Source organism: Acanthisitta chloris, unplaced genomic scaffold, assembly GCF_000695815.1.
Source record: "Acanthisitta chloris isolate BGI_N310 unplaced genomic scaffold, ASM69581v1 scaffold2472, whole genome shotgun sequence".
Taxonomy (NCBI): Eukaryota; Metazoa; Chordata; class Aves; order Passeriformes; family Acanthisittidae; genus Acanthisitta; species Acanthisitta chloris.
Window position 1 is genome coordinate 70,137 of NW_008659726.1, and position 25,664 is coordinate 95,800.

A 25,664-nucleotide genomic window follows, 5' to 3' on the forward strand; every position below is an offset into this window, starting at 1 on the left:
TTTCTACGAGGTAAAGATCCAAAGTGATGGCAGATAGATAGGAAGCTAAACATCACAGCTCTGTTGCTACATGGCTACAAGGAAAATCCAGAAACTATTTGTCAGGAAAAGTGACTGCTTAAGGAAAACCCAAAAACTATTTGTCAGGAAAAGTGACTGCTAGCCAAAATAGGCAAAGTGGGCATTTGGCAACCTCACTTCAGCAGTGCCCTCCCAACACAGAAGAAACAACAAGAAGGCAGTCAGAAAATTAATCAGAATAGGAGCACGGGCATTTGTTTAGAGAGAAGTAAGGGTTAAGTTAAATGTCACAGATTTCTAGATATTCATAATGAATGTTTCAAACTTTTAGATACCTTTTGGGAAAGGAAAAAAAAAATACACTTCTTAAACCTCCTAGGATTTAGCTATCTCATTTTTAAATCTTTTTATTTATTGGAACTGTCAAACTTCGTGGAACATCTTTAAATCAATTTCACCCATGATTACGGACTGGGATGAGACCAAAGCTGTACATGTTCATGTCTTCAGCAGTGCACACTCATGTCACAAATCAATATATTACAACATGAAACTTTGGAATTCTCCCATTCCCTCCCTCACCTTCCAGATGCTCACTCTGCCTTTCCTTTTAAGAGACCTAACATAAGCTTACCTTCCTTCTCATTAAATTAAGTTGCTATGAAACTCCTCATTATCAGCCAGGATCAAGGTTTTATGCACTTACCAATCGAAAGTACCGACCAGATGTTTGACTTAGAGAAACTTAAACCATCTGTGCAAAATCAGAAGTGGTTTTGGCCTTTAATTGGGTATTTCTTCAGTATTGCAGTTTATAGATGTGAATACTGGTTGTTAACACGATAGGTTATTTAAAGGAAACAGAGAAAGGGTCATGGCTTTGAGGAAGGCAATTATATTTTGTCAGAAGAATAGTCATAGGCAAAAAGCCTAACAATAGGTATGGAGGAGGTCAGCAAGGTATTACCACCATACTCATCACAAGGTTTTAGAGAGGAAAAGATAAATCTGATTTTCCATGAGGGTTAGATAGTTCCAGAGCCACAAAAGAGTTCTTGTAAACACCAGTAACTCAGCATATGTTGACTAGGAATTTTTTTCAGTCATCACAGTGTTATGTGACCAACTGGAGAATCTAACTCTTCTATTATCCTATCAGATCTAATGTCACAAAAATACCTTCATAAATAACAACTGAATTATTGTAAACCTTGTGACAAAAATGTATAGATAAAATTGAGTTTTCAATAAAAAAATAGAATTAGTAACAAGATTATTAACAACTATTAACAACTATTATACATTAGCTGAAATGGATATTTATAGAATGAAAACAACTTTTGTGTCTGTTCTTAATTTTACAATTATTTTTAGTGGGTTTTTTTGATTTGACTTTTATAAACTAGACTTCTTAATTTTTAAAATTAAGCTGAAATATTATCTAATAGAAGCCTAAATGCAAGTAAAGAAAAGTCAAAAGTTGATTTATTTTCTCACTCAAACCAAAACTCATAGTATGTATTTCTTTCATCAGGATAAGGAAAATTAATTTCCAAGAATATTATCATGAAATTTCTTTTTTATTTTGACAATTTATTATGGTAATAAATGCCAGACAATCTTTCAAACTGAAAACCCTTAATTTCCTTTAGCTCTGCTAGATATTCTTCTATTAGTTCTCTTTCTCTGAAGACACTTCAGGATCCAACATAGCTTCTCTTGAAGGGAATTTCTTCATTTAACTGAAAATTTGCTCTTTTTTTTTGTTTGTTTTCATCTTGAACCTAACCACAAAGGACTCCATTGCACTTGAATGCACATGCACGTCTCTTAAAGAAAGGGAAATAATCTCACAGGGTGTGTGTTTAGTATGCCAGAAACACACTATGAGATGTCATATAATGTTGTTGCAGTCAAGAATAACACCTGATGCATCTGCTTTGACCTTGATGTAAATGATGACCATTTGAGATCTGCCCCTTAGCAGCTGCTAGGCCATGGACAGAGTTAAATTAATGCAGTGAATATGTTGTGGTCCACATTGTCTGCTAAGTTTTGATATGAATACTTATTCTTTAGGAACAACATAAGCAGACACAGGGCAAAAATATATCTAATTCCCTCTAAAGGTATCCACATCTCTATTTGGCATCTTCAGGCTGCCTCCACCACTGCAGTCCTGTCACTGCTGCTTCTGGGAATCTGATGTTGACAGGTGGAGCCTTCAAATATGGGCATGTGTGACATGTTGATAGGGGGAGAAATGAAAGGATGATCAAAGATACTGCTCTACTGAAATGGGAGTGGAAACACTATCTCTCAAGTCAGAATTAGGCTCCCATGTGTCAAGTGATGAAAGACTATAAAAAATGGAATCAGATTTAATGAAAGTTAGGGCAAATAAAAATCAGTGAACTTTTTTTTTCTATCCTAGTCATGCCTCACCATAAATGTTTTCCTTTCTGCCAATTTTTGCCTTCTGACTCAGAAGACAAAAGTAATTTATTACTTCTGTTGTCTTGGCAAAATTTAACCAGCAGACAGTGATAAAGAGCTTCAGACAGGCAACATCTGAAATCACTTCAGGTGATTTCTGAGTTGTCTTCTGGCATAAACAACAACAATAAATAAATTAAATTTATTATCTGATCCTCCAGATCATTCCAGGAAACTGAATTGCACCTCTGAAAATGAGAAATGCCTCCCAGAGTGCTAAGCAGTGCACTATGACAGTGAGGGCAAACCAGCAGGATTAGCACCAACATAGAAAGGGGCTATAAGCCATCACTAATGCTGTTTACATTCCAAGAAAAACTTCAGGAGGGCTGAAGGAAATAGGAACATATACATTCCATGTCTAAGAAAAGCTTACTTTGTGAGAGCCCATGGAAGTGTATTAGGCCAGTAGACAATATCTCTTTTTTTTGCCTGACCCTCCATCCCTACAGGTGTCTCACTGGCCTGAGGAGCCATTCTGCCATCCACAGCAACATCAGCCTGCTCCATGCACTAGGCCAGATGTTCAGACAAAAGATGTTACAGATATATAATTTTCTGGCAGCCTCCTCAGGTTGTTACCATTATAAACATTAACTACGTAGTGAAACCCTCTCAGAGTCCTCTTTTCCACGAAAAACTTTCACTACATCAGCATTAGCAGCTTTCCTCTTGATTTGTGTCTTAACCATGAGAAAAAAAAACATCACAGATGCAGGCTGCATTGTACTAAGAACATATGCATGCTTTTAAATCACTTTTATCTTACTTTTTACTAATGTAATCCTGAAATGTAAAATATGTTCTTTTCGCATTCACTATTATAAGCAGAACAGATGGTGAAAGGCTTAGATTAAAGTAATACAGCATGTCCATTAAAATAACCCCCACTGCTGGTGACTCTTCACCAGGCCAGGAGTTATGTTTACCATAAAAAGAGGGGTTTGCTTTGCTTTTGAATACACTGGAAGTTGCCAAAGCTTTAAGGCTACAAGAAGAAATGTAATCCAAACAAACTGAAACAAAACCAAAACAAAACCAAAACAAAACAAAACCCCCAAACTGATTAGAAGTCAGCCTGATCCTGTTATCTTTACCCCAAGGGGTGATATGCCCAAAAGGATTGCAGAATTAATCCAGATTATCCATTTAAAAGAGCTATAAAATCAATATACCTTTGAAATCAGGTGTATTAATATACACCAACTTCCAAAACTTCATGCATGCCATAAAACACACCAAAGCCTCCATCCAACAGCTCTTGGTGGCAACCTTACTTGTGTGCATGCATTCTTATATATACACAAAATCTTTATCCAAGAACTAAAATGTGATATGAAGCAATAAATATTTCTCTAGATCTGACCATAAAACATTTCCATTAGAGGCAGACAGCAGACAACTTTTAATATTTTCTTTAGGCAATCATCATTAATGGGGCATTAAACTCCAAATCAGTTCAGATGATCACAATTAAAATGTTTTTCCAATCTTGTTGCTATTTCCTGTGTATAGAATAAATGAGGTCCAGGGATAGGCTTTGGGAACAAAAAATAAATGAGGCCCAGGGCTCTATTTTGGGACCCCCTCACAACAATTATTGTTATTATGGGGGAAGACTTCAGGCAACTTTTAACCAACCAAAGTTTCCTTTTTCTGCAAATATCTATCAAATCTTCATCTCTCCTGGGTTTTTTTCCCAACATCTCTTTCAGTTCTGCACCTCTCCTGTAGGACGGGACTAGGAAAACACTGTTGAAAGTGTCTGGGCAAATTCTACAGCTGTGTCATGAGTTTTGGGTTGTTGTCCTTTCTGCTTGCCCTTCCCCTGCCTAGGGATGATTTCACAGAACCCACTAACCCACTGTACTAACTTCAGGCAGTGTTTATCAAATGCTGAGCAATGGCTCCAAATTAATGAACTCAGTTTTACTTGCAGAGTCTACAAGCTCCATATTATGCTATGACTGCTTTTGCATAATATTTGAGGGAAAAACATTAGCACTGACTTACATGACCAAAATATCCACTTTTCGTCCTAGTACTAAAGATTCAGTTGAAATTGATTTACTTGTTTTTCATACAGTTCACATCTCATGTAGGGGCACACAGCTGGCAAGGGAGAGGATTCTCAGTCAGCACCCAATAAAGCATATGATTTCTTTTTCTCTTCAAGAGAGAAACAAAAGAAATGGTAAGGGGAGAAAAATAAAGAGGAAAATAAAAAAAGGAAAGAAAGTATGTACATTTAAAATCTCCTAGGTGCCCTTGACTTTTAGAAATACTTTGTCCACTGCCAGTATTTTACTAATAAACTTCCTGATTCCTTTCTCCACCACATCCAGGCTCCTGTGTAAGCCAAAACCCGTGACCTTGCTGCTCAGCAGCAGCTTTTAAGTCACACTCTAATTCCCCTCAACTGACTGGCAAATTACATGGGCAGGAGACTGAGGGACACAGGCTGTACCACCTGCTGCATGTTCTTCAAAACAGCTTCTCTTAGTCTTTCAACAGTTTATTCAGTGGTGGAGAAGGATGACAGGGAGGGCAAAGCCAAGCTGCCAGCGTTACTTGTGGTGATGGGCTACAATGAAAAGTATGACCATTTTTCAAGATACTGGCAGCTACCATGGCTGCTTCTTTTTGAATGATTAAATCTGTGGCTTTAGCACCAGGCAGCTGGTAATGAGGATGCAAAATGAAACTGGAGACTAAGCACCCTGAACTTTCAGACAATGATCCCTGATAAACCAACAACACCGCACTGCTAGTTCTGTTTTTTTTCTGGTGGCAGAGAGAATAAGGAGGTATTGATGAAAGTCACACTTTCAGAATTCAGATGGATGTGGAAGGATAACAAGTCGTCAGTTGGGATTGTCCTGCTAGCAAATGAGTACTTTGGAAAGGACTGTGTAAGGGGAGATGAAGTGTAATTTCAGTAAATCAAAGATAGTAATCTATAAGATCAAATTTAGAATGATTTGTAAGTATCTTCCCCAATTCTCTGAAACATTTTGATTACAATTGTTTGGTATACTGCATTCAAGGGAAAAGGTTTTTTAATGACCCACAGAAACGTGTATGAACAAATGGGCTATAGCAGCCTCTGACAATATTAGATTCTTAAAATTAGGAATTTAAATTTTTATCTAGGTGCTCAATTGCATATTCTCTGTTCCAAAAGCAGATGTCATTTAACTGAGATCCTTACCCTTGGTACTTTTGAGGGGGAAAAGAGAAAGAAAACAAGGAAGTGATGTAGATATTTGGGCTCACATTATACACCTTAGAGGTCAGTTTAAAAAACATTGTGCCTGCAGAGAAACTGTAGTCATTAAGGTCATTATCAGTTAAATATTGACCCAGGCTCTTTACAAATACGTAGCTCTTCAAAGTTACATCATGAATGCATACATTTATATACACTGTGTGGAGGCATATGGGTTTTAAGAGTTGTATCATTAGTAAACATCATGGCTATTTTAACAAACATTTATTTGAACTAAAGGTTTGACAGTGCAAATATGCAAGTGCTGTGGCACTGTCTGCATAAATCAGTTGCATAAATGTATTAGGTAAGCTCCAGTTCACAGATCCAGCCAAGTCTGGTCCATTCTCTGAGCAGAGACATGTTGCTTACACATTAGGCTTGAAAATAGAATCTGGGAAATTAAAGTCTACTGATGCCAATGACCAGCTCCTAGTGCTTTCTCCCTTTCAAAAATCTGTACACAGAAAAGTTTTCTTGTTGCAGTTCAGCAAGTTAGTTGGCAGCTTTCCCTCCTCTAAACTTGCTCCACTTGACTAAGATTTCAGTATTAAACTGTTGACAAACATCTGGCAGCTTTCTAGATATGCTGGAATTATTAAAGAGTAAGAAAACTAAGCTTTCCCATATAGCAAAACTCACAATCCTCTCAAATCAAGAATTTCAAAACCAACATCTTCACCTGTCCTACTGTCACTCCTCATCAACTCTTAGCCCTGCACTCTTATTGTTGGTGATGATGTATCATGCATGATAAAATACAAATATTTCTAGGCTTTTAGAAACAGTTTAAAGAAACATATCCTTCTCTCAAGATCTTCTAACCTGCCATTCTTTCTTCCCTTTGAGTAACATGTTCTTTGGCCCGTTCTAGTTACTGGTGTGAAACAGCAGTCAAAAATCAAGATATTCAAAAAGAATCCAGTTTGGTTTTCAAAGAGAGCTACCTGTGGGTATGGTGATGTCCTTGATTTTGACTTTGTGCTCGAGAGGCGAGATTTGCTTCCCTTTCTGTTATCCGTTATGGTCGGAGTTGAATTTGCATACGAGAACGTCGGCTTGGTCGCAGTGACCTGATCCAGGGAGAGCTGCAGTCCTTTATATTCAGTATCCCTATACAAAAGGCAAAAGTGAAAAAAACCTCACTTCATATCTTAATGGAAAACATTCCTTCCTTCTTAGTAGGGGGTGGAAACAAAAGATATTTTTAAGGAGAAAGAATAAAACCATTCAGGGCAAGGCAGTATATCCCACTAATACATTTATGGAGTAGAGCTTACTTCACAATAGCACTATTTTTGTACTGAAAATATGATTGCTTTTTATATCCAGCTGTTATCAGCCTGATCTACTTTTTTCAGCAATAAAAAGCAATGGGATGGAAATTTCTGAGATTTATATTGCAGTTCGACATTGGTTACCTAGCTAAGCAGTAAATAGGATACATTTTCCTCAAAACTCTTTCAACTACAAACTTACCACATGTGTATGTGTGTGTGTGTGTGTGTTCATGCACGTGTGGGGTGAATATAACAGCCCACGTAGAAGACTAAATAAATTGAACAACTTCATTTTATTAAAGAAAAACTCTTGATCTTTAAGGCTGTATTTTTCATTGCTTACAAAGTTTCAGGCGATTGACATAATTTTTTATCCTTCTATGAGTCTTATGAGTGTTTTTTCCTCTCTTTGGGGTTTCTTACACCAGTTTACCAGTTAGAGAAAACAGCTATATAAGTACAAATTTTTGATTGAAATAGTGTGTCCCCCACTTAAAAAATACTGGAGGTTTTTGTAAGGAGAGCTATTTATAACAGCAGTTTGTGAAGCTCAGCATTAGTTTCTTGAAACTTTCTAATGAATACATAAAAGTAAGGAAAACTGGCATTGTTCACAATGTCTTACTAAACATAATGAGGGCATATGCATTGGACTGCAGCTCCCTGCACACATCTGCATGTCTGCTGATCCCCAGGGGAGTAAGAAATGAGCTCCCCAGCTTTCATGTATTCATAAGGAACCTATTCTGACAATGATTTATTAAAAGAGAGCAAAGCAAGAGCTTCTTCCTGACCTACCTACCTGGAGGAAAAGAGGAAGAATTCATGGCTTTCCCCTTCCTTTGTATTATCAATAGAGAATAGGAGAACAAGGGAAGAATAATGCTTCTCTTATGCAGTCAAGTAGGCAGCATATTTACTCACACATTACTCAGTCTAAAGCTAAAAATTCACACCTAATGAATTATATTAATAATTAATTGTTTGCCCAGCTTTAGTAACAATCTCTTGCTCTATAATCACACATACACCGATGTGCAAGCCATAAGAATATAACATTTTTCTAGAAAGGTGCAACACACCTGAGCATATCAGAGCTTAGTACACTGAAATGTTTACAGATAAAAGTGGGTGGCAGGGGGATAAATTTGATAAATCACTGAAATAAGTGAAATAGGATGAATCTTCGAACACCCACAGATAAACCAGCAGAACAGGCAAATCAATTCATCCCAGTTCTACAATATTTTTTTTTTGCATTGATGAACAGCAAACTTGTTGGTTGAAGAGGCTTAGGGGTTTTGGTAATGCAGACAATGTGTATGTATCCTGGTATGTATAACACAGGAAAGTGAATCCCTGGCATTAAAACAGCACTGACTACACTGTTTTCAGTCCATAGCAGACAGGGATTGGTCAAGTATAAAAAACTCTTTGTAATGTAAAATTACTTCTTAATGAGGCAATTTCTTCATAGTTTGGCTTTAATAGAGATAGGTCTCTGCTATAATATCCTGCCTGCAGTGAAAGCATCTGAATATGGGGATTTGCTTTGGCCTATTTGACAGGTATGGCTCATCCACATAATTTGAAATCATTAATCTCTCCCATGGTTACCCTCAGAATTTTCATCCAGACACCTTGAGTTGACATGCAAAGCATCTGGCTTCATAATTGATTCCTACCAAATATTCTTTATGTTATACAAAGCATCAGAAACAAAGGATGTCAAATAGCCTTCATATTTAACTACTATAATAGCATGAGATTTTATCAATAGTCCTGAAAAAAACTATCAGTCTCATCCTGATATACACATTCCCCCTGACTATTGGATTATAAGAAGAAGAAGAAGCCTGTGGTCTCAGTGTCAGATGCAGAAAATATTGCCTCCAGAAACTAAAATTAATCAAAACTAAGTAGTTCACAGCCTTAGGGGTATGAGGAGGTTGTGTTTCAGTTTTACTTCCCTTTTTGCTGGAGAACCATAGCTCGGTGCTCTTGCCATTACTCCTCATCTCTGGAGTCTGCTGCTTTCTCAAACCAGTGAAAGAGTTTTTAAAAAGTGGGCAAAATACCACCCTGCTGTTCAGACCACAGACTGCCCATCCACCACTGCCTGCCTGCTGTTACAGGCTGTGTAAGGGCCAAGAATTCAAATCATAGAGACAACACCCTACAACACTTCTAGCTCATGGGAACCAAAATAAAAACAAACCAGCCAAATCAGACTGACCAAAACCTTGCACACCTTTCTGTGTTACTTTTCCAAGGCCACACATTAGAATAAACACCACAAGCTGGTATATGCAGCCAGTTGTTTAGGTGGTAACATCATTAAAGATGATGTTACCCTGAAGTTCTTGCTGCCAAATGCCAAGTTTCCCCTTATTAAAAAAACACATCTGTGCTTTCTTTGCAGATGAAACACCTGGACTTTCTTGCATCATTGAGTCATGATTCAATACCATCTCAACCCTGTCCTTGCACAGCTACCCTTCAGAATAACCAAGAGAGACACCAGAACACCACCAGTAACTGCCCAAGATAAATACCAGAAGTTCTGAAAAAAATAAAAAGGCAAAGAAAGCATAGAAGAAGGGTCCAGTACTCTCAATGTCAGGCACCAAAGACATTCCACCTCAAATTAAAATTTTGAGCATATTCATACACACTGTGAGGCAAAGGACTAGACAAAGCAGAGCTCCTAGTGATACACAAATTACAGATGGAAATTCTGACAACTTCCTGGAGGAATTTATAAAACTTCCACCAACCATAGAACTTTAATCTTTAGATTCCTGTTCTCAGGCACCTGAATCCACTATCACCCAGTCCCAGCCACACAGTAGTACTGCAACTTGTGTTCTACATGTAATTAAAAAAAAGGAGGTGGATACAAGCCTCTTCCTCCAAGGTCCTCACCTTCACAATCCCACAGGGATCTATAGAATCTACATCTATCTACATGAGACTGCTGAGAGAGAGAGTGATATGGCATGTGTTCAATTGCTAACAGTATGTTGCTGACAATCTACTATTTATCTCATTTTCTGATGCAACTATCATCACTATAAAACATCAGAATAACTACAGGAAATTAGCTCTTAAATGAAGACCAGATGGATCAAACTGAATCCAGACAAGACCAAAGTGAAGCTTCTCTGCAAAGGGAAACACAATGAAGACCTCCACCTTTCCATGATGGGAAACAGCCATTCTTTCCACAATTGGATGGAAATTCTAGGTCCTCTTTGGCTCCTCAAAAAAAACTTGGATGCATATGCTTTTGGTAGCATATGCTTCAAAAAATGTATTTTTCTTCCTCTATCTTGTCCCTCCCACACACACATATGAGAATCTGGCTGGTATGGTCAATGTATCAGGCACCTACAGACTGGATTAACGAGCTTCACTGTAAGCAAAAAGAAATCAGCAGACAAATCATAAAATCCTCTTGCTACAATATGCTACTTCCCATTTTCTGCTCAGACCTAACTCCCAGAAGCATTTCCACTCTGTAACATGTCTCTGGCTCTTCCACTGCTCCTTATGAAGCTTGAGCCTGATTTTGAAAGTACTTATTGGTGTACTAAACGTTCACCATGAAAAACCAACAGCATTTCTCTGCAATGAAACATCTGAAAGTTGACTACAAAGCTTTCTTTACAAAAGGCAGCTAGCTGTAGCAATTTGCATAGATGGTGAAGGACACAGGCTAGAGCAGCAAATCATTTGGAAGAAGAAGCTAATCTGTTTGCACATGACTTGGATGTTGGTTGGATCTGCAACTCTTGTGTGAAGAGTTCTCAAAGTTCAGCTTTAAAAAACACTTTCTCCCTACTACTGCTGTCAAAATGTACTCTATGAAACATGTTAGCAACAGTCTGTCTAATAAAAGTTTGAGGAAGAGACAAAGAAACATTAGAAGACAGACCCAAAAATTAACAGTAAGGGAGTATCAGAGCAGCACAAAACCTGAATTCTCTGCAAACACAGCTTGAACAAACATGGTGATTAAGCATGTGGTTAGGGTTCATCATGAAACAGAAAAAAAGAGAGTTGTTTTATATGGACTTTTTGAAGGAAAAAAGAGATGTGGAAAGGGTGAGTCAGCATTGACAGAAATAACATTAGGAAGACTGGAAATAGTGACAGAGGCCTAGTGGACACAGTGTGACCCAAGACAAACTAAAACTGTACAGATAAGCTGGACTTTTTTTGCAGTTGTGTTTCTTTAGCTAACAGGGTGAAATTTGGGACTAATTTAACTAAAATCTAAAAGCTAAAATGATATTAGACATTAACCTTAGAGAGATAAAGGCACAAATAAATTGCAAGATTCTCTACTTAAAAAACAGTGTTGGTTTGGAACAGAAGAGAACTTAAGTCCTGAATCATAGAATCACAGAATTTTAGGGTTTGGAATGGACCATCTGGTCCGAACCCTCTGCCATAGGCAGGGACACCTCCCCACTAGACCAGGTTGCTCAAGGCATCAAAAAATGCTTCCAAACAGAAAGATCAGCTAAATAGGATATAGCCAGAAAAAGAAGTAAAATAATGACATCTGTTAGTGAAGAATAAATATTCAGATAAAGCCAAAAGTACGTAAAAAGGACAATCAGACTCAAACCCACAAATCTTATATATCCACATTCAAAAGCAGCATAACCTTCAAAACAAGAAGAAAACCTTCAGAAAAGAAGATTAAATGCTTGACCCATGGAAAAGTCTGCAAAAGCCATAAGAAAAAGCATCTTTTTACACAAATACCACTGCATTACCAGAAAGGCAAGCTATATATGCAGTGGCTGTGAATACACAGATAACCAGCAAAGGGGCAGGTATTTACAGTGTATTTACTTCCTTCAAAAGACACTAAATTTAGAGACCTTAAAGAAGATCAGCAGAAATTCAGTTTTCATATGTGGAGTTGCAGCATTGGATTAGAAATGTATTTCAGTTGATTCTCTCCAACAGCAGTCAAAACATCAATATACAACTGGAGCTCTTATTCTTAGGTATCTTTCAATTGATAGTCTGAGCAATATGCAGTGATTGCAGTGTCACTGGAAATCATGGCAGATAATGAATAACCTACACCTGTCATTCCTTACGCACATTAAAGTAGTCCACGAGGTACAAGTTGAATGTAAATGCATTAGGGGATCTTAGTGCAATGGGTTCCTGCATCATGGATACAATCATTCACATGACAAAGCAAAGCAGAAAGCATCATTCATGCAAAAGAAAACAGGGTGTGATTATAATTTGTTGCACTATTTCCACTGAATACATAATTTATGTTCATTTCCTCTATTTTTACACACACACACACAAAACAAAAATATGAAAAATTTCATACACACTCTGCATTTCTTCTACTACAAAATCAGAAAAATTATATTTGTCAGAATTTCTGCCAGTTTAACAATAGAACTCCCAAGATAAAACTAAAGGTGTTAAGCTCATTAATGTTCAGTCTATTTTGCTGAGTTGTTGCAGCTCAGCTAAAATCAAACATGAAGGTGGTAAATGTCTGGCACTTCCTCATGCATGTCTGACCACAATACTGCAATATATCATTTTTTTGCTTTTAAACAATGCCTGCAACTTTTAACATTTCCACACTCCAGCTCATGCAATGCTAACAGAGCACCATTCAGCAGATGAGTGAAAAGAGAACAGATTCTGGCTGTTTGTCATCTTCATGCCTTTCTAAATCAGCAGATGGTACAACAAAACAGACAATTTCCTCATCTGCTGTGTCCTCTGTTCATGTACAATGTGTCTCAGAAATGTTTACAAAGGCTTTAGTCTGCTCACGAGACTTGTCAGGAGGAGCATGTGCAATCTCTTTAGCATCTTCCAGAACCAGTCAAAACATGGAGGTTTCACTTAGCTCATACAGGAAGCCAAATTTCAGGACAAAGTGAGAAAAAAGGTGTTTAACCTCACTGCTTGTTATGAAACTATGCTGACATTCAGTTGTGCAACCTAAGAGATAATTAGTCCCTGTCTCTTTTGTTCTGTCAGTTATTGGGATGATGTTTGCAACGCTCCTTTCTAAAGCTTCTTGAGTGAATAGACCCATACAGGCCTGACCTACTGCCTACCAAATTGGAGACACCCTCCAGAAATCTTTCAAGTGGTTGCTTATTATTAGTACACTTAATGGTTAAGCCATGCCTCTGTTTGGAGAAGTATGAGCTCCGTATATCAGAACCCTTCATTAAGTTCCAGGCACCAATTTATCTCCATAAATAGCACAAGCAACAGTAGCTGTTTACATCTCGTTGAGTCAAAGTTTACAGCTTCTCCAGCCACGAGATTCACTTACAAGGTATAGTGTTTCTGTATTTGCTTTTAAAGACAGAGCCATCCAAATGGGGAAGTTTAATTAAATTATTTGATACATTCAGAAAAATTGAAGCACAAAGTTCCCTGTACAGGTCACTTAGTGCAGGTGTCTGAGGATATCCTCTGGATGGCCACTGTCAGAGAAATTTTGTACATTCCCTGGCTGGATTCATTTCAGACTGCAGACATCTAGCTGCCAGTTGGAGTTAAATTAAACATCCTGGCCTCTAGATGATCATGGTGTGGCAGAGTTTTCAGCAATCTGAAGACACAGTTCATCATTCCCAACCACATGCTTAGCCATCTTCGGCTCCAAAAAACAAAAAAGACCTTGCTACACTCTATTTGCCTTTATTTACTAGACTTGCTAGATGAAAATATGTGCCAGGAATTGTTTGCTGTTTGTGAATAAAATGCCTAATATATCCCAGGCTAATTATATATAAATATAATTAGAATTTTTAGTTACAGATAGCACTGAAAAAAGTGCTTTAAATAAATAAAATATGATGACCTAAGTTGAACTCCATAACATTTATTTATGCTGGGAGTGCATGCTTTCAAATGCAAGATGCTCAGGAGCACAACCAGCTAAATGTCATATTTGATGTATATTCATTTCTTGCCAAGTTAAAAGGGGAAATATATTTGACAGGAGTTTATAAATGTTTTATGTGTTAGAATCTGCCTGATAATGAGAAAATTGGATTAGGTGGACATAGCCTCAGAGCCTGCAATGCTTTTACTTTAATTTTTGAATTTTTTTTTTTTGGTGGAGAGAGTGGACACCAAATAGTTAAGAATGTTTTAACTAAAGGCAAGTTAAACCCTGCAAAACTCCATGTCACACATTCATACTCTCAGCCTTTATTAAACTATTATGGTGACTGTTATCATTTAGGGGTTTACTTTAAATTCACTTTCACATTCAAAATAATATTTCTGAATACATCTTTAAATAAAGGCCTATTAAATCAGACTTTAAAAAGCCTAAATTATTTTTCTTCCAACTACTCTGTCGTACAGCCTGAAACTGTGGGAACATTTGCAGAGGTGATGTTGGTAAAGACCTAGAGGGGCCCAAAGGGGAAGGGAGGAGATTGAGACTAGATGTTAGGAAAAATGTTTTCCCTGTTAGGGTGTTCAGGCACTGGAACATGAAAGGTGGTAGAGTCACCATCCCTGGAAGTGTTTAAGAGCCATCTAGATCTGACACTGGAGGATATGGTTTAGGGTTTAGGGGTTCCAGCAAAGTGGCAGGTTGATGGTTGGACTTGCTGATCTTAGAGGTCTCCTTTAACCCTGATAACCCTATGACTCTATGATTCTACTCCCTTTCAAACAGCCCATTAAAACCAGTGTCACCCCAGTGCATCAGCAAGTGCATATAGGCAGCATCCCTTTGGGAATTAGTGTCACATAAGCACAAGTTCTCTCACATGCCTGTAGAAAGGTTTCCATTTAGCAGAAAGCCAGACTGACAAGAGTGCAACATACAGCTCTTACACTGGGTAGGTTGTCCCATCTCAGAATTCTCAACATTTTTATCTGGTAAGAAAATATACCTTGCATACCACTGACACCTGTAAGACACCAGTCTAGTAGCCAAGTGATCTGGATTCAATTCTCAACCCTCCCACAGGCTACTGGTGCCACAAATCATATATCCAGGGATTTTAGCAAGCACTTGCCACTTGCCTGAGCTTACCATCGAGGCAGCCAAGGGGACTTTTAGCTTTGGTAGAGTCAAATTTAGCCCAGCACTGATCGCTTCTGAGAATCTCTACCTTAACATTGCTGCATATTAGCTCTGAAAAGGAGGATAACAATATGTTATTGAAGGTAACAGTTATCTTGTGAAATATCTTTGTCTGTCTCACCTATTAAACTTCAGCTTTTAGCTGGCAGGAACAACCTCCTGCTATCAGTGCATGCTAGTTAATATTACTAAGCTAACTCTCAGCTGCAGCCCCTGGCTGCACATCACCACAGAAAACAAAAAATACATTTCCTGAGAGCAGTACCCATGTCACTATTGATGCAAAACATGTTTTTGTTATTTCAGAATCTCCATGTATTCAACACAAATGTCTTTAACCATGTCCTATATCATTTATCTTTGATTAAACCTCTTCTAGATAGTTAATCATTAATGATTTCTTTACAGTTGCTGTGCAAACAGCTCATTCATGCCTATGACATATCAAATTTCACAGATGTGTTCTTTAATTGGATTCATTTATTTCTAATCTACTTAAGCCCTCACTACTGTAATGCTTGACTAAATAGACATTAAACTCACTTATTTAAACTGCTAAAATAAATTTGAGATGTATTCTATGAATAAAAATATTTGATTGAATACATTTAACACCATTGTTATTGTGTACCTAACTGAGCAGAAATCATTGGGAATAGCTACATGATACGCTTGGACAAAAGCATTTGAGAGGATGCTGAACACCTTTTGACAGAGAATGTAAATTAACAGGTTTCTAAATACTAAGGATTTCTACAGCACTTTCTAAGGTATGCAATAAGGAGAACCAACAGGAGCTCCTCATGGTTTTCATGAAGGTTGTTGGATGCTGTTATTTTAAAACCAAGCATTTTTTTAGGGATAAGGGCATCATCACAGTTCTATCTCCTCATGGCAAGGAAAAGGGTTAAACTTATTAAGATACTTTCAAGATTTGACTGTTCTATGTTTTGTGAGTAACAGTAACCGAAACGTTGGCACAAAATTGGATAAAAGTCCTGTGTCTGTGTGTTTAGTAGACACAAAATACAATTCTGTAGCTATGGACTCTGAGTTATTAAGGGTATATACAACATTCTCCTCTGTGGGGCATAAGTATGGTCTGAAAAGCCTAGTTTCAGACTTTCTAAAACTAGTATTCTTAAACTCCACTGTGGTGAAAAATCCTCTAGTCTATATGATTCACCACTTACACTGAGGAGTTTCACTAAAGCATGAAGCATCACATTGCTGAGAGGCTATGAATATAATACAGACTGGCCTGAGTGTAACAAAATGCTCATCATGGCACAATTATGCAGTAAATGAGGATTATAAAAATAAGGATTATACCTCATACCATACACAAACCCCTCATGCACTGGCATTTCAAATATTGTGTACTCTGACCATCTTATCTGAAAACCTGAAAAAGCTCAGAGTGGGACAGGAAGGATGATGAGCTTGGAATAGCCTCTCTGTGAGAAACAAACAGCTAAGGAGTCTCCTCAGGCTGAAAAAGAGGTGAGTGGGAGAACAAAATGAGATCAGTAAATTATGAGCAGCATAGAGAAAATGAGTAAGAAGCAATTTTTCACCTCCAACACAAAAAGTATGGTCTATGAAGGGAGTGGAAAGGTGGCACTTTCAATATAAAAGGAGGCCTTTCTTACCACATTTAATTAAGCTTGGCAAAAACTCACATTTCTGGAAGCAAACAGATACATTTGTGGAGAAAAAAAACCACAAAACATGGACAACTAATACACTCAAAGATCTCACCTCTTTCTAGGAAGTCATTTGAACTACTTGAAGACTGGAAGAAAGTTCTGAGGAAACATTACTGCTGTCCTATTTTTAAACTCTTTCCAAAGTATCTCCCATGTACACTGTCAGTATGTGCCTGATTCTGTACAGCTGTTCTTATGTTACACTCTATACCACAGCAGTTAAGCAATTTTGTACTTCAGTTCCTTTGAAAATGTGGAGAGTGGTCCTGACAATTTGCTGCTATTACTTTTATTAATTTATTGTGTAACTTAATTTCGGGATAAAAGTTCATATTTTAACAACTCCTCTGTGTTCCCCATAATTAAAGCTTTTGTTGTGACAAACTTCCTGAGATCCTCAGGTGAACATTTAAAAAATTAGCTTTTATTGGATGATTCTCTCAATAAGCTTCTGCGATCTGGGAATAATTTCTTTGAGAAAAAAAAGTGTGCTTGAAAAAATGGCTTACTGTTCATCCTATGTGTTCCTCATTGGGAAATTGTCTTGCTACATGCCTCATAATGTACTTCCCATCATTCCAGTCTGCTTTTTCTGATCAGCTGCACTCAACATAGTGAAGACTCATGTTGAGTGCAAAAGGATTCATGAACTCCATGTGGTGAGGGTATCCCATTTAGAGTAGATCTCTTTCTCTTTCATCAGATTAGGCCTTTCTTGACATAAGACTGTCTCTTTCCTTAGAATGAGCAACATTTTTCTACAATGAAAGTCCTTCTGATTCACTTTTTTAGAGCTCCTTGGGTTTGGCCAAAGGTGAGCACTCTGCCTCTGAGCACCACCATGTGCCATTATCTGCCCACAAATTGCCTCTGAGTGCCACCATGTGCCATTATCTGCCCACAAAGCAAGAAACCAAGATATGATACTTACTAACTGCTTTTCAACTGAGCCTTCTTTGGTTTAAATTTTAAAGGTGGTAAGGGGAGGAAGACTGGCAAGGAGTACTGGAGTTCTGGTTTGGCTTAAATTTTAAAGGAGGTAAGGGGAGGAAGACAGGCAAGGAGTACTGGAGTTCTGGTTTGGAGGGAGAATGGCTATTTGGTTTTTTACAAATTAATATACCTGTTTTCTCATTTCATTTTTTGTACCAGAGTTAGGCTGCATTTTAGCTCCTACCCATCCACAGCCAAATCTCTACTGCAGCCAAATCCACTCACATTGCTTGCCACTTGGATCTAAAACTCTGTTGATACCAGATTCAGGCTTGGTCATCCAGCTTTGAGAGACATACTATGTACAAAGTGTTTATGTTGACAAAACAGGAGACAAATAACAAGAAAAGCCAATATCATGAAGCTATAAGGCAACACATAATTCTCCATTTTATTTGATACTTTCCTAGTAATCACTGATTCTGTCTCCTCAAAGTGTACGTTATACACAGTTATATTTGTTAAGTGGGTCCATTAAATGCTAAATTTATATAGGATAACCTGTTTGACTACCTAGACTCTCTGGGCCACAGAGTAACTTAAACCACCACCTACTGCACAACTACTGCTTACCTCATGCCTTCTACCAAATTAAAAAAAACTTTTAATGGTAGTGAATGCTTTTTTTACAATGTTAGGATCACAACTCATCATTAACACACATATTTCAAGACATGCATGCCCATGTTAAAATCCAGCTTACAAAACTAAAGAATAAGTTTCCAGTGGGTTGAATGGTTATAGGTAGTGAAATACTAGGCATATCTAAAATTTCTCAACAAATAAATTAGCAAAACACAATAACATTTAGCTATGATCTTCTTTAGAAATTTAAATTTATCATCTGGCTAATACTTTTGGCCATTGCTTTGACTAGGACAGGAAGGGGCCTTAGCTGTCTTTAGTCATTCTGTTGTCACTGCTTCACACGCACATTCATCAAAGGTTTCCGGATGCCTAGAAGTGTCTCTGACTAAGCAGAGACACTTTTATTGTTCCCATAAAAATGCAGATAACTCCACTGCCAACCTACAACTGTCCTTGGACCAACACTACAGCTAATCTGCAGCTGAAGCAACTGAACACTTGATTTGGTTTGTGCAATAAGCTCAGTAGATCACAACGTATGAGATTTACTGTGCTTGTTGTGACCACTTCTGTAGCATATACACATACACAGCAACCCCAGAGTACCACACCTGTGCAAATGGTGCTGTGCACCTTCTCTTCTAATGCTCTCTTGAACTCTCTAGGTATCACCATGCAAGCCCTAGTTGTGTATTCCCATGTTAGACAGTTGCAGTCACACGGAGAGGCAGTTTTCTTTGGACTGAAGCCATGTCCCCACCCCCATTGCTGTTTTTCACACACCAGAAAGCACTAAGGAGGCTGATCATCTTTCAGATGACGACACTCTAACTCTCCTACTAGCACCTTAGGATCAACAGAATTTTTGGGGGGAACACTGTTCAGAAGTTTGGCTGCAAATGGGACAATGCTATAAAGTTATTTATCCCCAAATCCAGCCTTTATTTAAGTAAAGATTCTACTGCCTCATGAAGGCTATTATTTTGTTCTGTATACAAAACAGTCTTTGGAAACAGCAAATAAAAAATAGCATGCAATGCCTTTGTGTGGATTTCAGCTAACCAAGGCCTAAGTCAGAGGGAGTTTTCTGTAGCAGCAGCCCAGGTTACCAGCTGCCAAACACAGTAGAGAGAGGATCAAAGCTACAGGCTACGTGGGAACAGGCTGCCTTCAGGGCATGTTCACTTCCACACTGGCAGCACACACGTAAGAACATTGAATATTGGATGGGTTTAAAGGTCTTCACTCTAGGTTATGTCAAAATATCTGCACAATGCTAGGGATATAGCCAAACTTTAGTTAGTCAGGCATTTGAGTTTCCATAGCTGCACTGAAACTTCAGCAGATAATAGTGTTATTTTCAACATTGCTGCCCCCAAGATTTTTACACAGTGGTTTGTAGCTGAAAAACTACGGCTGTTCTTTATTAGGTCCCAATTCAACACAGTAACAAATGCGTTATTCAAGCCATCTCCACTTGGCAAAGCCAGGGAATATTGTTATTTCTAAGCATGTGCCTAAGGGACTTTTTTTCTTTCAAAACTGAATTCACTAGGATATAATCATACACTGAAAGTTATGTCTAAGCACTTTTAGAGCCTGCCATGCGCTCAAGTGCTTTAGCAAATCAGGACTTCTGCAATTTAATTGCACTAAGTGGATGATAACAAAAGACAACAAGAGGAATAAATCGTCTAACTGTGTTAAAGATCATGAGATTGACTCCAGACTTCAGCCATCCCAAGCCTTCCAAAGGGTCAGACGCTATACCCTTGTTCACACAGAGTGATGCCTGCCTCCATAAATAGTGTCATCAAAGTGAAAGAGGCTTTCTCTGAAGTAATCCACTGAGCACGAACATGTGTGCTGGAGCCTGGCCCACACTGTAAAGTACAAAAGAGAGGTGAGGGGAGGAGAATTAGATTTTAAACAGATACTTGCCACTGTTGCATGGACAAAGGACTCTTATTTGTTAACACTTCATTTAGGCCGTGTCAAAATGCCACATTTGTGTGTGCACGTATAAAAACTAACCACACCATAGTATAGAGGGAAGATCTTGCTTCAGAAGCAGTTTAGTAACTTAACACACCTGTTGTACCTCATGATAATTACAGTGAAAAGACATGGGAATGGCAGCACTGCTGAGATGCAGCACAGAGCAATGAGGGCAAATATGCAACAGATTAAGGGAACAGAAGCAGAGCTAGTAAAATTTTAAGCCTGCTTAAAGAACTCAGTGCTGCTGTTACGAGAGCAGGAACCAGTTCTGCATCCGGTTTTGTGCAGAATATCGAGAGGGTGATAGTGTGGAAGGGAATCCTTTGATAGCAGTGGAATGTTTGGCCTGTCTCCTGCACAGCCACTAACACAGTCCATAGACGAGACACAAATGTGGTGTGGTAAAACCAGCAGACACTATCTGCTCCCTATCACAGAGCAGTGACTATAACCCTAAAGTCCATGGTCTGTGGTTTCAGGAGGACCACTGGGACTGACCCCCAAAGTGACTGAAGCACCCAGATGCTGCAGTGATGTTCACAAGCCTCGTTTATGCCATCCAGAGTGATAAGGGCAGAGCAAATATAAAGTGTGAGCAACTACTCTAGCAAGAACAGCTGTGCTACAGTGCACAGTCCAATGTGACTATAACCCTAAAGTCCATGGTCTGTGGTTTCAGGAGGACCACTGGGACTGACCCCCAAAGTGACTGAAGCACCCAGATGCTGCAGTGATGTTCACAAGCCTCGTTTATGCCATCCAGAGTGATAAGGGCAGAGCAAATATAAAGTGTGAGCAACTACTCTAGCAAGAACAGCTGTGCTACAGTGCACAGTCCAATGCTTCCATTTAAAGTAAAACCTGTGGCAGTTTACCTTAAACCATAAACTGTGGTGTTTTAGGAGTTAGAGTCCCTGGAGCAGGCCCTGTACCTTTCATCAGTGAACTGAGGCAGACAGCTGGAGATAGTAATTGCTTCAGCCACTGCCCCAGCTGAATGTGTCTCAACCCCAGACAAACATTTTACAAGATCTGTAACTCGGTGTCTGGGAGGAGGATGTTTCCAAAGGCCTGGAGCAGCCACACACTGAAAGGGAAAATGATGAAGTGGAAAGCATTTGAAGTCACTCTTCTTCCTTGGTCTAAAGACACTTTTCTACAATCTTGAATTTTGTGCCATGTGAGACTCTCAGCATGTATGCATTTAAACTAACAACTAGAGGGGTTTTTTTCTGTAGGCCTGAGCTGCAGCCCTTTAATCCTTGCTCTAGGAAATAAAACTCTTCATATGAACTTTAGGCTCTGGCTTACAGTTTTAGTGCCTTGGCCATTACAGTCACCTGGTTTAAATACAAGCATAGAAATTTGGAGTGAATTAAACAAATGGTAGCTAAGAAAGTTCCTACATGAACAAAGAAGAACTGCAGAAGCGTATTGTGGACACCTGGAAAAGCCTGTCTCCTATTTGCAAGAAATATATAAACAATGTTCCAGGAAGACAAGTCTGAAATAAAAACTAATGGTGAACAAACAGAATACTGCACTGAGTAGTTCAAGAAGAATCCTTTTATATTCTTTTTCTTTGAGGCATATGTTTCCCAAGAATTTTGATTTATTAAAACAATTCCTCTATATATTTACATTTCTAATCAAATGATGTGAATGATAGTAGGCTTTCCAGTCTTAGGAAAAGTACATTGCAGACTGAAGAGAAAAAAATGGGACCCAGTTCTGGGCACAGCTAAACAAGTGGCAAAAATTCCCATTAATACAGAGAAATATAAAGGAAAAGCACCAAGCCAAATTTGTTTCTAATATTAACAACTATTTAAGAAAACAAAATACATTATCCAGTTAAAGTCACTAAGCCTTAAGTATTTAAGTTGGTTGACTAAACTTACTGATGCAACTAGTTCCACTAATGATATGATAAGAGATGCACAGATTTACTCCTGCAAGCAGTAACTTTCCCAGTGTGTTCACTATCCTACACACTCCATCACACACTTGAGAGATACAAGAGAACATGGATCCACCTTTGACTAAGGAGAGAAGTGTGGCAATTCCAAATAGGTCAGTTTGAGAGAAACTCTGGAGAAAGGTAGGTCTGTAAGTGTGGAAATATAGTTCATGGATCCTTCCATTGACTAGGAAGAGATAGAGGTGAGACCTAATGTACAGGGCGAAAAAAGAGGATTTCTATGAAAAGCTATGAAAATATAGAATTGTAACTGCCCATGAAGAGGGGGAGAGCTTTGTTTCCACATGAAATACAAATTTCTCTAAAGCCCACTTAATAAGCCAGGAAGGACTTTTTGAAGTCTGAGCTATCACACACAGAGATAGCACCTTGCTTATACAATCATTTCACATCTGCTAGTATAGAAAGCTGTGAATAGTAACAATCACTTAAAGATGAAGTGTGTAGATACAATTAATGGTTAATTCATTCTAAATTGCATTTACCACATTGTTAGGTAAAATATTTGTCAATATGGCAGTTATTTGTGGAATAATCTTTCAAACAAATTGCATTCAGTTTGTGCTTCTAATCAGCCAGTTACACAATGCAACAAGAAGAGGTCAACTGGAACCATATCAAATACATCCTGTATCATCAGAATAGATATCAGTCACAATTAGGTACCTAATCCATGTTATCTGTATATGTCACCACTATTGCTATTCTTTTAAATGCTAAAGGCCAACAAAATGTATATAGGAAAGCTTCTCTAGCTTTCTCTAGGGACAAATTATTATAATATTTGCTCGTGCTCAGAAAGTCAAAGGATTTTGCACTTTGCATTATCCATTTGTTCAAAGGGAGGTTGTTTGCGATCTAAATATAAACTTAACTTCAGCAGTTGTGTTCTCTATTAATTGACTCATACTTGAGTCCCTCTATGTGATAAACATGCACAGCTAATAATCAATGATATGGTGACTGTGTGTACAGAACAAATAAGAAAAGAAACAAATATTCTGTGTCTGTCCTCACATATGCCAAGCGGAATACAAAGAAGAGCAAATACGTGTGCTTTAAAGACAGAGGCCATAAAGGTCATTGATATTCATTTTTTATATACTGCACTTAAACAAAAAAAATCACCTTTCCTCCTGTTGCCAAAATGCCATTTAGTTCAGCATATATACTCACTACAAACAATTGTTCTGAAGCTTAGAATTCATGTTCTCAAAGCTTGGGATTTATGGAAAATTAAAATGACACCATTTTAATTTTGTTAACTGTGGTGAGGGGGCTCCTTTTGCATAAACTCATTCTTTGCTTTCATCATCAGTATCACTCAAGGGACCTGGAAAACTACAAGGTAAAAGATTCTCTTTCTTCCTTCCCAGCCTATGCTGAAACTACTCCAGGGCAGTTTGGCACTTATGACACTCAGCATCTCTTCTTTTCCAAGACAGAGCACTCAGGTTCCTCTCAATAGTGAGGAAAAGCTCCTTGTCCCTGAGTGAAGTACTGTGTGAGAGGACCAGGGAACCAGCAGGTCAAAAACCAGCACCACATTTTCCAAAGCTTATGACCCCTTTTGCAATCTGCACTCCAAAGAGTGAAATTTCCTATTTTTAAATGAATTTCCAGTGAGACTCATCCCACCTTTCAATTTCCACCCTGCAATCCCAAATGTGTGGGATTGCAATTCTGTTCTCTCAAAACACAAAACCACTAGTTTGCACCTCTTTTGCTTTCTCCTCAGCTTCCACATGCAAGAGTTGATATCCAAAGGTTGATATTCTCTTCTGTAAGCACATTTTTCCTCAAAGGGTTTACAGTTTGACCCAGCTGCAATGGGCAAACCTGTTCCTGTGGCAGGGTTTATAGTTTGACCGAGCTGCAATGGGCAAACCTGTTCCTGTGCCTCTATCAGAAGCTGCACCAAGGGCTCTGCCATGCACCCTCTGCCAGGTGGGTAAAACATGGGAGGGACCCACAGCATACACACATGCTGCTCATCTCAGCTGCTCTTGGTTTACTGGAATAAACCAATGTAATCCTTAAGGAAATGCAGTAGCTATAGGATTTATACTGGATTAAAGTGTATTAAACAGATGCACATTTTGAGTGCTACAGGACCTTTGCTTGGCCCTCCTGGAGTGGAGCCTAACTCATACCAGAGGAAAACCTCAAGTCCCTGTAACCTCTCATTTTCCTCTATATTTTCACCACCTACCTTACTCAATTTGAGCGATAACATGTTGACTCTGAGTAGCTCATTAAGACAATTAATGTCTCTCTAGGTACAAGGAGTTCAGCATCCCCCCAGCTGACTCTCCCACTGTGAGCCTTAACCCAACAGCTCCCTCCACCTCACATTACCCATTTCAGAGGCTGAATACATCTCACATTTTTTTAAAAGCCAGTCCTTTCTCGGTTTACAGCCCCTTGGCACATGGCAGGGCCTGGTCTGTGTTTCTGAATGGCAGGCTTGCCAGAGAAAGAGGATAATAATGATGACAATGATGGTAATAATAATAACAAGAAGAAGAAGAATGGAGGGGAAGTTATGCACATCCCCTGAAGCCAGGGCAGCGATTTCAGCAGCAGAAGCAAGGAGAACACTCTCCCTTCCTCTGCAGCACCCTAATCAAGAGCCAGGCAGACTTGATGAGACCTCGAGGACCTGAGTATATCAAAAACTGGATTTTAACGCAGTGGCAGTGCCTGCATTGCAGGCAGCACATGAAAGTTGCTGCAGCCAATGCTGGACCTTTCCAGCATTCAGCATTCCCACTTCAGCCAGCCTGGCTCCTGGTCTGTCCTCCTGCCATCCTCTGCACTTGAGGCAATTAAGCAAAGAGCACAAGGGGAGACTTGGAGACTGACAGCAAGGTGTAATGAAGCTGTGCTGTGCTGTAACTTCATTCTCAAAGAGAAATCTTGAAAGAACAACTATAGTCCTCCTGCGTGTCAGTCTGTCTGGAAACAGGTTCTGAGATATATATATATCTATATACATGTGCAAAAATCTGAAGACGCTGCCTCTAACATCTATATACATGCGCAAAAATCTGAAGACGCTGCCTCTAACGGTAAATCAGCTGAGGCGAAGGAATTATCCCGTTTGCATACCTGCCCTGCAGTGCGGTTTGGGGGGAAGGGTGGAGGGGATGGGTCCGAGCACAGTTTGCAGGCTGCAGACAGACCCCGCCGGGGCTCGGGGCTG

At 38.8% G+C, this 25,664-nt stretch overlaps 1 protein-coding gene across 1 annotated transcript in view; it reads right to left on the reverse strand.

Annotated features, from left to right (window-relative positions):
* Positions 1-25,664, reverse strand: part of SIM1 (single-minded family bHLH transcription factor 1) — a 46,987-nt gene that overhangs the window by 5,081 nt on the left and 16,242 nt on the right. Inside the window, exon 9 of the mRNA XM_009069494.1 lies at positions 6,733-6,898. Coding sequence (XP_009067742.1) covers positions 6,733-6,898 — 166 coding nt within the window. The remainder of the gene's footprint in view (positions 1-6,732; positions 6,899-25,664) is intronic.